This window comes from Poromitra crassiceps, assembly GCF_964638095.1.
Source record: "Poromitra crassiceps genome assembly, chromosome: 14".
In the NCBI taxonomy this organism is placed as follows: domain Eukaryota; kingdom Metazoa; phylum Chordata; class Actinopteri; order Beryciformes; family Melamphaidae; genus Poromitra; species Poromitra crassiceps.
Genome location: NC_139633.1, coordinates 332,946 through 346,397, shown reverse-complemented (window position 1 = coordinate 346,397; position 13,452 = coordinate 332,946). Strand labels below are relative to the sequence as shown.

Sequence of the window (13,452 nt, the reverse complement as noted above, 5' to 3'; positions counted from 1 at the left end):
CTTGTAAACAGAGCTTTGCACCCCGCCCCCATGTAACACGCTGAATTCTATTGATGTGGCTCATTGGCCGAAACTTGGAACAATAGCAGACATTAAGCCAGTGAAACGCTGCATGCAAATGAATGAAAAACCCCCCTCAGCTAGGCGACTCAAGACTAAAATCTTGATTTTTTAAATCGCTAAATATACCTATTTACTGGTTATATAACGACTCAATTTGATGTGGGATGGATAGTCCATACTCTCCTTTGTGTAATTATAAAAAAAAAAAGAAAAAGGCATTTTTTCACATATCAAACTACTAACTCCAATTGCGCGATTTCGACTTGGCGAGATTGTACTCAATTTACCAGAGGGTGACACATATCGCAACGGTGCGTTTTTTTTCAAAAACCACGAAAGTGTTGTGCAGGACACTCATCACATGATGTGTGCTTTGGTTTGGTGAAGATTGGACAAAATTTCAAGGAGGAAGCGCAAAAAAACTGTTTTGGACAAAATTCAAAATGGCGGGAAATCTAGTTGGCGGAAAGGGGCGTGGCCTAGTTGAGTAGATGCGGGAGGACCCAAGGAATCCAGGGAAAAAATAAGTTTGACGATAGACCCCACGGTTCAAAAGTTATGGACCAAAAGGTAAGGAGGGCTGTTATAGCGCCACCATCTTGTCAATTGGTGCAATTTTTCTGTGGATAGTAAAAGACCCCTCTGTGAACCTCCCTAACAAGTTTCGTAGCTGTACCTTGTATGGTTTCTGCGATACAGCTAATTTAATGTGTTATTTTTGTCTACATCATTCTCTCTACCCAAGATGCAACACTCCTGCTCAGAGTTACTGTTAAGCTATATGTATGTGGTCAAATCACACTGGATTCCTGCTTCCAGTACACTTTTTGCATGTGTTTTTTAACAGAGAAGAGTTGGAGCTGCTGAAAACATACAGTATGCAAATTAGAGTGAGACCATGAGTGATATACCCACTGTGATACAAGTATAGGTGTGTCTGTTGTCTGTACAAAAGTGTCAAGTGTCATACAAGAAGGAAGGCTGGCCATAATGACAATGAATCCGCACTTCCTGCCGCCCTTCAAAATCAAACAATTTAGAAGGTACAGGTACTGAATGCTGCTATAGCGCCCCCTTTTGGTGGAATTGCACCAAATTTGACACGCACGGTCTGGGATGGTCTCTGAAGACCTCCTGCAAGTTTCGTGAAGATTCCTTAATCGGTCATGAAGTAATGACAATTTAGCTGTGAGGCCACGCCCTCTCACAACTTTAACGATTAATATCTCCGAAACGAAAGGAGATTTCAAAGGTTTCAAAAAGCCAGTTTGTAGAGCTTGCTCCATAGATGCTTTCTGGCGATGGTGGTGCAAATCGGTCCAACGGTCTAGGAGGAGATGCAAAAAATGTGTTTTCCAAACTTTTCCAAATATCTCAAAAACTTTCCAGGCGGACATTGAGGGTCCTTATGGCAAATTTGTAGAGCAGGTCCACCTGAACATCTGGAAAAAAAAAGTTTGAAAATCGGACCAACGGCGTGGAAGTTATGGCCTTTAACGTAAAACTGTCGATTATAGCGCCACCTTCAGGCCGATTCGAAAAATCTTTTTTGAGCACCTACCAGCCAACAATATCTGTCATTGGGCCAAATGTCAGGTCTCTACCATTTACCAACTCACGGGAATTTGCGTTGGGGCAGATGAACAAGAACGGGAATAATAATAATATATTCGGATTTAGAAAAACAATAGGGTTTCAGCCCCTTCAGGGCTTGAACCCCTAATAAATGGGAAACGGAAGGTGCGATGGTGATTCCGGGCCTCGTACCGCTACTTTTTCACCCCGAGTCCAATGCCGCCATCCGTGAGTCTCTACGAGTTACGGTTGCGGAGATATGTTGCTGTAGCGCCCCCCATAGGCAAACAATAGCGCCCCCTACAGGCCAAATTACACTTTCTTTTCTGAAATCAGCTCAGAAGTGTCAAGTGTCATACAAGAAGGAAGGCTGGCCATAATGGCAATGAATCAGCACTTCCTGCCGCCCTTCAAAATCAAACAATTTAGAAGGTACAGGTACTGAATGCTGCTATAGCGCCCCCTTTTGGTGGAATTGCACCAAATTTGACATGCATGGTCTGGGATGGTCTCCGAAGACCTCCTGCAAGTTTCGTGAAGATTCCTTAATCGGTCATGAAGTAATGACAATTTAGCTGTGAGGCCACGCCCCTCTCAACTTTAACGATCAATATCTCCGAAACGAAAGGAGATTTCAAAGGTTTCAAAAAGCCAGTTTGTAGAGCTTGCTCCATAGATGCTTCCTGGTGATGGTGGTGCAAATCGGTCCAACGGTCTAGGAGGAGATGTCAAAAAGGTGTTTTCCAAACTTTTCCAAATATCTCAAAAACTTTCCAGGCGGACATTGAGGGTCCTTATGGCAAATTTGTAGAGCAGGTCCACCTGAACATCTGGAAAAAAAAAGTTTGAAAATCGGACCAACGGCGTGGAAGTGATGGCCTTTAACGTAAAACTGTCGATTATAGCGCCACCTTCAGGCCGATTCGAAAAATCTTTTTTGAGCACCTACCAGCCAACAATATCTGTCATTGGGCCAAATGTCAGGTCTCTACCATTTACCAACTCACGGGAATTTGCGTTGGGGCAGATGAACAAGAACGGGAATAATAATAATATATTCGGATTTAGAAAAACAATAGGGTTTCAGCCCCTTCAGGGCTTGAACCCCTAATAAATGGGAAACGGAAGGTGCGATGGTGATTCCGGGCCTCGTACCGCTACTTTTTCACCCCGAGTCCAATGCCGCCATCCGTGAGTCTCTACGAGTTACGGTTGCGGAGATATGTTGCTGTAGCGCCCCCCATAGGCAAACAATAGCGCCCCCTACAGGCCAAATTACACTTTCTTTTCTGAAATCAGCTCAGAAGTGTCAAGTGTCATACAAGAAGGAAGGCTGGCCATAATGGCAATGAATCAGCACTTCCTGCCGCCCTTCAAAATCAAACAATTTAGAAGGTACAGGTACTGAATGCTGCTATAGCGCCCCCTTTTGGTGGAATTGCACCAAATTTGACATGCATGGTCTGGGATGGTCTCCGAAGACCTCCTGCAAGTTTCGTGAAGATTCCTTAATCGGTCATGAAGTAATGACAATTTAGCTGTGAGGCCACGCCCCTCTCAACTTTAACGATCAATATCTCCGAAACGAAAGGAGATTTCAAAGGTTTCAAAAAGCCAGTTTGTAGAGCTTGCTCCATAGATGCTTCCTGGTGATGGTGGTGCAAATCGGTCCAACGGTCTAGGAGGAGATGTCAAAAAGGTGTTTTCCAAACTTTTCCAAATATCTCAAAAACTTTCCAGGCGGACATTGAGGGTCCTTATGGCAAATTTGTAGAGCAGGTCCACCTGAACATCTGGAAAAAAAAAGTTTGAAAATCGGACCAACGGCGTGGAAGTGATGGCCTTTAACGTAAAACTGTCGATTATAGCGCCACCTTCAGGCCGATTCGAAAAATCTTTTTTGAGCACCTACCAGCCAACAATATCTGTCATTGGGCCAAATGTCAGGTCTCTACCATTTACCAACTCACGGGAATTTGCGTTGGGGCAGATGAACAAGAACGGGAATAATAATAATATATTCGGATTTAGAAAAACAATAGGGTTTCAGCCCCTTCAGGGCTTGAACCCCTAATTACATTGTAATGTGTCCCCCCCCAACCCTGCAGCTGACTAGGGCTGCGAGGTAATAGACCCTTTTCACCGGGGCCATTTTGTGTCGAAAAGGCACACAGGTGCCTTAATGAGGGTTTCCAACTTCCATAAGTCTAAGTTGGACCCCCTCATCACTGTTTTGCTTGCACCTGTGTTTACCCTGCCTTTTCTACACAAAATGGCCCCGGTGAAAAGGGTCTATTAATTAAGTCTCAATCAGCTGTCAACTAGGTATTCTGCTCCGGTGCAGAATCCCTGACCAACAAATCAAGTGACACATCAAAGAAAAGCTTGCATGGGTTTTGATCAAACTGACCAAATGTGAAACCACTGCATTCCATTTCCTCTTTCTCATGCAGTCGTTTTTCACATTTTATTTCTGAACCCAGGGGTGATATCACTAACCACATTAAACAAGCCAGCTGGCCAGTCAAGAGTCTGTCAGGCGTTACCTCCCGGCCCCGGCTACAGCAAACTGTCCCTGCTGCTGTGGACAACAGTGTCACAGCAAACTGTCCCTGCTGCTGTGGACAACAAGGTCACAGCAAACTGTCCCTGCTGCTGTGGACAACAGCTTCACAGCAAACTGTCCCTGCTGCTGTGGACAACAGTTCACAGCAAACTGTCCCTGCTGCTGTGGACAACAGCTTCACAGCAAACTGTCCCTGCTGCTGTGGACAACAGTGTCACAGCAAACTGTCCCTGCTGCTGTGGACAACAGTGTCACAGCAAACTGTCCCTGCTGCTGTGGACAACAAGGTCACAGCAAACTGTCCCTGCTGCTGTGGACAACAGCTTCACAGCAAACTGTCCCTGCTGCTGTGGACAACAGTTCACAGCAAACTGTCCCTGCTGCTGTGGACTTCAGAGCAAACTGTCCCTGCTACTGTGGACAACAGTTCACAGCAAACTGTCCCTGCTGCTGTGGACTTCAGAGCAAACTGTCCCTGCTACTGTGGACAACAGCTTCACAGCAAACTGTCCCTGCTGCTGTGGACAACAGTTCACAGCAAACTGTCCCTGCTGCTGTGGACTTCAGAGCAAACTGTCCCTGCTACTGTGGACAACAGTTCACAGCAAACTGTCCCTGCTGCTGTGGACTTCAGAGCAAACTGTCCCTGCTACTGTGGACAACAGTGTCACAGCAAACTGTCCCTGCTGCTGTGGACTTCAGAGCAAACTGTCCCTGCTGCTGTGGACAACAGCTTCACAGCAAACTGTCCCTGCTGCTGTGGACTTCAGAGCAAACTGTCCCTGCTACTGTGGAGTAAAAATGGTAAATGGCCTGCATTTATATAGCGCTTTTATCCAAAGCGCTTTACATTCACCCATTTACACACCGATGGCGGCAGGGTGCTGGCACACCAACGGGAGCAATTTGGGGTTCAGTGTCTTGCCCAAGGACACTTCTACATGCAGACTGGAGGAGCCGGGAATCGAACCACGACCTCTTTTATCCAAAGCGATTATTGGATGACCCGCTCTACCTCCTGAGCTACAGCCGCCAGAAAAAATAGTTCCGCACATGGTGGCTCCCATTTGCTTGATTTATTCAAACCTGTGAAACCCGTCAAACCTGTGGAGAACAGCTTCAATTTAAAATTGATGAGAGACAACCTCCTCACAGCCAGGGTATGGCTATAATGTCAGGCTGAGACTCTCTTTAAGGGGGAATAGAAAATCGCTCCTCACAGCTTAAAAGCTTGTTGATTTCACACTCAGCATAAATGGTGGTAGATCCGCAGCATGCCTCAAAGTCCCTCTCAAGCTCAGCATACAGTACATGTATTAGTCAGACTCCATCAAGCTCAGCATACATGTATTAGTCAGACTCCATAGTTTAATGTCGGAGAACGGAGACGACTGCTGAGCTGCTTCATCAGTCATAACTCCTTCAGGGCTTCTCCTCCCCTCCTCTCCTCTGCTCAGCTCTCCTCCTCTCCTCCTCTCCTCAGCTCTTTTCTCATCCTCTCCTCTCCTCTCCTCTCCACTCCTCTCCCCTCCTCTCCTCTCCCCTCCTCTCCTCCCCTCCTCTCTCCTCTCCGCTCCTCTCCCCTCCTCCCCTCTCCCCTCCTCTCCTCCCCTCCCCCCTCCTCTCCTCTCCTCCCCGCTCCTCTCCTCTGTTCAGCTCTCTCTCTTCTCTCCTCCCCGCTCCTCTCCTCTGCTCAGCTCTCTCTCTTCTCTCCTCCCCTCCTCTCCTCTCCCCTCCTCTCCTCCCCTCCCCCCTCCTCTCCTCTCCTCCCCGCTCCTCTCCTCTGTTCAGCTCTCTCTCTTCTCTCCTCTCCTCTCCTCTCCTCTGCTCAGCTCTCTCTCTTCTCTCCTCCCCTCCTCTCCCCTCCTCTCCTCCCCTCTCCTCTCCTCTCCTCTCCTCCTCCTCTCCTCTCCTCCCCGCTCCTCTCCTCTGCTCAGCTCTCTCTCTCCTCCCCTCCTCTCCTCCCCTCTCCTCTCCTCCTCCTCTCCTCTCCTCTCCTCCCTGCTCATCTCCTCTGCTCAGCTCTCTCTCTCTTCTCTCAATTTCTCCACTTTTCTCTCCCTCTCTCTTTACTTCAAATCCACCACTGAGGTTGTGAAGGAGTGGGTGGTGTCAGAACTGACATGGCAAAGAGCATCTTTTAATCAAGTTTCAGTACATACAGTAATACATGCACATTTACACATAAAGACAGTGTCACGCGCAAGCACATACACATACACAGACTTGACATAACACACGCACGCACGCACGCACGCACACACACACACACACACACACACACACACACACACACACACAGGGAGGTCAGAGGTCAGGCTATCTCGCTCAACGACCTTTCAGCAGCTGCCAAGTTACGGTAAAGGTTGCGTATGTAGACAATCTGCAGTGTAAATATAGTTTATTTGCATATAAATTAAACAGCCGAAAGAAGAACAAGGGAAAAAACTAACAGCACAAAGTGTTTGTGTGAATCAATGCAATGTCAAGAGGCAGAGAGAGAGAAGAAAATCAAGATGCAATCAGAGACGGAGGTGCAGAAATCACAAAGACACCAAGAGATTCAAATGGATATACGAAAAAAAAGAAGATGTCATTTGCTTGTGTAACTCCAATTAACCTCCATGCCGTCTTGGAAAGGAATAAAGCTCGCTGGAAGGAGGGGAGACGGGGAAAAGTCCAGATAGACTCTGCTAGGATCGAGGAGGTTAATACATGTTAGTCTCAATGGACCACGTGTTTAGCAAAGCATCAGATATATATAAAACTACAACTAGCGCTACAGAAATCTCATTTTCTACCTGATTGAGCAGCCACTCAGCAGAAACGTGGCTCCATCAACACATTATTCCCCTCGTTAAGAGAAACATCAAACGTGCCAGCTGAGAATGCAGTTCAACTTCAAAGAGACGATAAGAGACAGGTGTGTACTCGCTTATTTAGGATTGTCAAAATCCAAACAGGTTTTTTTCTCTGCAGTACTTTTTTTTTATTGACCATTTCACCATTGCCTTACATTACATCATATACATGAACATTGAACTGGATACAATGACTACGTTTACATGCACACAATATTCCGGTTTTTGCCCATATTCGGAAAATGACAATATTCCGACTAAATGAATAATCCACGAATATTCCCGTTTACATGCAGCCGTAGCTCGCTCTCCCCGATACGTGAGGGAGGGGGGGAAAGAGAGAGATGCGGGTAGGCGGAGTCTTTCTGTTGAGAATAAACAGAGGATCACTTGGTCCATTTCAGGAGCTTGCTGCTGGAAAGTTTGGCGTTGCGATTATTTGCACATCAAAGTCTTTCATAAAAAGTAGGCTAGTAGCCTACGTTATTACCAAGCACTTTGGACTTCCATGGGCACCAGTCGATGTTTCTCATCTCCTCTCGATCAGAAACGTGGGCTTTTCTTTTCACATGCCAGAGATGATGGATTATATGATTATATCGCCTCTTCTAGAGCTTTCTAGCACACATCAGTTGACCACAAACAGGCAACATGCATCGCAAACTGCGGTAAAAACCCTGATTGAGACGCATATTCCGAATGCGCTGTATACATGATCAAACAATCCTTCTAAAACCCGAATAATACTGGAATAACCCACGTCTTAATCGGAAAATGCTAAATTCGGAAAAAGGTCAAATTCTGAAAATGCAACTGGAATATGTTGTTTACATGACCCTTATCAAATTCAGAATATTGTCATTTTCCGAATAATAGTGGAATATTTTGTGCATGTAAACGTAGTCAATGTGACATAATCATTTTCACAACTTGAATGATCAAACAAGACATGAAACACTGAAAAACATTTAAAAAAAAACACAAAACATACAAAAAAGATGTTGTACAATACCTAACTATACGAGGGAGATATGCCATTTATTTATATATTTATTTTTCTCAAGTAATTTACCTACAATTTGGGAGGTTCTAAAGGCTTTTTTGTTTGTTTTTACCTTAACAGAGTCATATAAAAATTGTAGTTCCACACAGAACAGATAGCACATAACCTTATGAATGTGATACTCTGCAGTGCTGCAGGAGTGAAATCCTGAACATGTTGACCCATAGTTATAACGGTAGAAAATAATAACTACTTCAGTTCACTTTTAGTTTACTTATTTTAACACGTTAAGTGCCATAGCCGAGATAATTCGTCTTACATAATCCAACGCTTGAGTGCCAGAGCCGAAATAACTCGTCTTACATAAACATTTTTTTTTTTTGACGGTGGGACATCAATCAACAACTTTTACATCTTCGAGATCACTATTGGAGCAAGAGAATGTGTATAATCTATTTTACCGACCCACTAAGTGTTGACAGTGCTCCCCCAGACGAGCGAAATCAAAGAAAAAACTGCCGCGGGGAGCAAGCCATTCAAGGAAATGGCGAGGCGATTTTACAGTAATCCATTCCACACTTGTCTTGCCTGAGAGCGGCCGCGCAGGCAGCCGCACACAGAGAGCGGAGAGCGATTTGCAAAATAGATTATAGGTGAAACACACTTTGAAACACCTCAGAAAGGCCAGAATCAACATCTGCCCATCGCCCACGCATTCCCCGGCCCATCTTGACTCGCACAAGGAGCGTCCGCACGCAGGCAAGCAGGCAGGCAGGCACGCAGACAGGCAGGCAGGCAGCAGCAACGCGCTTCTGACACGCCCGCTCCAGGAGGAAGGAGGAGAAGACACACGGAGGGAGGAGTTTGAATGAGAGGGGTGTTTCCTGTTGTTATGGAGGAAATTACTGTTCAAAACTATTGTTTAGAATGTCTGACGGTCTTACTGATGCCAAAAATGAATGGTTAAAGTGACTGTTCTATCGAGTTTCACAAAAAGCCATTTATCTCTGAATAAATTTCCAGACGCTGAAACCATGCTGTACTCAACGGCTAATATCTACATAACTACTAACTCTGCAAACTAACTCTTTTAGACAGAGAAAGCACACATTCTATTAGTTATTTTTAGATGATTGGTGTTCATGAATTCTTAACAGAAAATAATCCTTGGCTCTTGTAAAATGAGCCAGAATCCTCAAAAAAAAACCTGGCACAACTTACCTACAGGATGAAAAAATGGCTGGCACTCAATGTGTTAACCTAAAAATTTGCAAGTATACTTTTATTTGAGAAAGAAAAGGTCCAGAGTGCTCGGAAGTTCAGATGTGATGCAGGTGCTCTTTGGTAGGGAACACTAAGTTAAAAAATAATAATTAGAACTGTCCAAAAAAGTTCTAAAGCCTTTATTCAGATGGCTATTTTATGGTGAAATTCTTAAAAAGAGACCAAGCTTGTGCATGTTAAAATAGAGCTTGGATACAACCCACACAAACACCCTGAGAAAAGCTGTTAGTGCCGATACGCGTGGGTTGTATCCTTGCCTTGGACCTCTCTTCTTTTCATACTTTTATTTGACTTATTTTGAACTTTGAACTTATTTTGAACTTCATCCCAGTACACTTTTAGTATACTTGTTCACTTACAATGTATGTCACTTTATGTAACTCTTACATTAAGTGAACAAGTACAGTAGCACTTGCAATTTACCCAGAAGTAGATTTGTGAGTCAACTTCATGAAGTATACAGATATAAACTTAAATGGACTATTTCAGTCCCATCAAGTATACTCGTAGTGTACTTTGAGTATACTTACTATCTATCTATATCTATCTATCTATCTATCTATCTATCTATCTATCTATCTATCTATCTATCTATCTATCTATATATCATATAAAAGGCGCAAATGGACAATCTCTGTCTGTCTGTTCTCTGTTTCAATTTTTGTCCCACTTAACATGTCATAGGCATTTGTGACATCATTGATGATGTCATAGGCATTGTGACAACATCAGTGATAGTGATCAGTGATAGTGATAGTCATAAGAGCAATTGTGATCAGTGATGCAAAGTTGTGACATCAGTGCGCGCATGCCAATAGAGCAGGCGAGGCTGCGCAGGTGGCTGAGCTGCGTATGCGAGCTGCAGGGCAGGCGAGGCCGCGCAGCGGGCGAGCCTAGGAATCGAGCATGCTACTGCCTAGTACTTTTTAAACTTAAGTTAAGCAGGTTCTTTTTTCGTACGGACGGACAGACAAACAGACAGACAGGCGGACAAACAGACGGACTGACAGACAGACAGACAGACAGATGAACGGACGGACGGACAGACGGACAGATGAACAGACAGACAGACAGACAGATGAACAGATGAACAGATGGACAGACAGACAGACAGACAGACGAACAGACGGAGAGACAGACAGACAGACAGACAGACGAACAGACACAGACAGACAGACAGACAGATGGATGGATGGACAGACAGACAGCTAACTTGCTGGTGCGTCTCCAGGCTTTTCCAGGGAACAGTAATGCAGACAGTGTGGTCGAGTACAAGCTGCAGCAGCCGGTGATCGCTCGCTTCCTCCGCCTCATCCCTCTGGACTGGAACCCCAATGGACGGATCGGACTGCGGCTGGAGACCTATGGCTGTCCCTACAGTAAGCTTTGGCCTCCTTTGACTCATTGGCTGTCCCTACAGTAAGCTTTGTCCTCCTTTGACTCATTGGCTGTCCCTACAGTAAGCTTTGGCCTCCTTTGACTAATTGGCTGTCCCTACAGTAAGCTTTGGCCTCCTTTGACTCATTGGCTGTCCCTACAGTAAGCTTTGGCCTCCTTTGACTCATTGGCTGTCCCTACAGTAAGCTTTGGCCTCCTTTGACTCATTGGCTGTCCCTACAGTAAGCTTTGGCCTCCTTTGACTAATTGGCTGTCCCTACAGTAAGCTTTGGCCTCCTTTGACTCATTGGCTGTCCCTACAGTAAGCTTTGGCCTCCTTTGACTCATTGGCTGTCCCTACAGTAAGCTTTGGCCTCCTTTGACTCATTGGCTGTCCCTACAGTAAGCTTTAGGGCTGTCACTTTTTCCCCAAAATAAAATTCGAACGAACTTTAATTGCCCGAAATTCGTTTGAATATATTCGAAGTTTTTTGGTTAATTTATAAAAAAAAAAAAAAAAAAAAAAATTTTTTTTTTTTTTTTTTTCAGTCCAGCAGCCTGTTGCACCAGCTGAACGTAAGTTCTGTCTTAAGTTAGGGTGTAAAGTCCACACTAACTGCTACGTTCAAACTAGTTAGTTTGACACTAAAGTTGTGTCTTTGTTTGGTTGCACCACGGAGACGTAAGGTACATCTTAACTAGTAGACCCTAAAGTCCATACTAACCAAAATAGTGTCGCAGACAATGACGTGTACAGTATCTGTGACCAATCAGTGAAAAGCACGGTGGAAACGGTGTTTATTTACGGTTGTTTAAGTGGAGTGAAAACAGGACATGTTGCCCACCGCAAATTAGTGCTTTCATATTTCATCAACACTAATCAAATGAGAACGTTATTGAGTAACGTTCGTTTAGGTTCATATTACTGTTAACGTTTATCTGTGAGCTCTTCATCAGTATTGTAGGCTATACCACCATCCTGCCTCACTAAATTGTTGCGGTTATTTTAATTTGTATGCAGTGCTGCAGCTTGTGGGAAACAAAAGCGTGAGTCATAAATATCAAAGGGTGTAATTTATCACGGAGAGCGCGTTGCGGACGCAAAACAACGATGCGCCACGGTGCCAAGTTGCAATCCGTGCCGACTGCTATTTTACGGAGGACTTTACACCTAGTAAGACGTAGGTGTAAATTTTAAGTTCTAACTTATGCCTACGTTGTAACTATTTCACTTGGTGCAACCCAAATATTTTTAGTAGTGCGTAAACTCGGACTTAGTGAGACTTTACGTTCAAACTAGCTTACGTTTCAACTTACGCACAGCTGGTGCAACCCACTGCAGGCCACCGGGCATCAGCCCGACGTGTTAGCTTGGACGCTCACAGTCACAACACTGCCTCACAAACTTGGCTGCATCCAACTCGAGACAACTTTTCAGACCCTGGAGACAATCTTTCTCAGAAGAGACTAACGCGACAAATCTGGAGACTTTTTCTGACATGGGATTAACATTACCAGCAAGCAGCAGTTGGTTAATTTTGGTTCATTAAAAAAAAAAAAAAAAGAAATTATAATAAAAAATGAAATAAAAATTCGAACATTCAAATTACATTTCGAAAACGAACCCCTCCCCCCACATTCGAAGTTGCATTCGAATTTCGAATGAAAAGTGACAGCCCTAGTAAGCTTTGGCCTCCTTTGACTCATTGGCTGTCCCTACAGTAAGCTTTGTCCTCCTTTGACTCATTGGCTGTCCCTACAGTAAGCTTTGTCCTCCTTTGACTAATTGGCTGTCCCTACAGTAAGCTTTGGCCTCCTTTGACTAATTGGCTGTCCCTACAGTAAGCTTTGTCCTCCTTTGACTCATTGGCTGTCCCTACAGTAAGCTTTGTCCTCCTTTGACTCATTGGCTGTCCCTACAGTAAGCTTTGGCCTCCTTTGACTCATTCTATTTGCACATACAGATGATACACACTGAAGAAAGGGGGAACAGTTGTGAAAATAAGACAATGAAACCCACCGGGGATTTGTAAGAATGTCTCATCTCTGAAGGAAAAGATAAGGGAAACGGGAAGAACAATGGTACAAGTTACAAGTAAGGGAAAGACTATGGTCCAATCTCAATGTCAACCCCTGCGGACGCATAATCCCGCAAAGAGGGCTTACTGTAGGGCTCTCCCACTGATGAGTCCTTTATCCATACTTTCCATAAGTCCGCATTTCTGCTGACTTTGCCTAAAGTCACAATGAAGCCACATTTGAGAGCATCTCGCTTCCTTAATGTGATGCGTTTCCTGCTGAAGCAGGATGTTGGGGTGGGAAATAACTCATTCAAAAGCATGCACCAGTGAGAGATCAATTAGGGAAAGAAACAGTTGTATTTGTTGAGGAGAGGGGAGGGGAGGGGAGGGATTTGCTGGTGTCACCAAGATTTTCTGTTTCCTAAAGGTAATGAGAATTTGAGAGGAAAAAAATATGCATTATATTATATAAATATATATTTTTGTCATTTCTTTGGCATAAAAGGCAACAATCAAAAAACTCATTTCTCATTTCAGTATGACCTAAAGCAGTGGTAGCCAACCAGTCGCCCGTGGGCGACCAGTCGCCCGCGGGGTGGCGCTGTGTCGCCCGCAAGCCACGTTCAGAAAAATGAATTTTTTTTTTTTTTTTTTTTTTTTTTTTTTTTTTACACAAACAAGACAAAACAGACAAACAGGCTC

The 13,452-nt window shown here is 44.4% G+C and overlaps 1 protein-coding gene across 1 annotated transcript in view; it reads left to right on the top strand.

The window, feature by feature from the left end:
* LOC310789530 (contactin-associated protein-like 4) overlaps positions 1-13,452 on the top strand; it is a gene marked incomplete at both ends in the record, with an annotated part of 176,899 nt that overhangs the window by 39,113 nt on the left and 124,334 nt on the right. Inside the window, one exon of the mRNA XM_083651166.1 lies at positions 10,584-10,731. Within this exon, the coding sequence (XP_083507292.1) occupies positions 10,584-10,731 (148 nt within the window). The remainder of the gene's footprint in view (positions 1-10,583; positions 10,732-13,452) is intronic.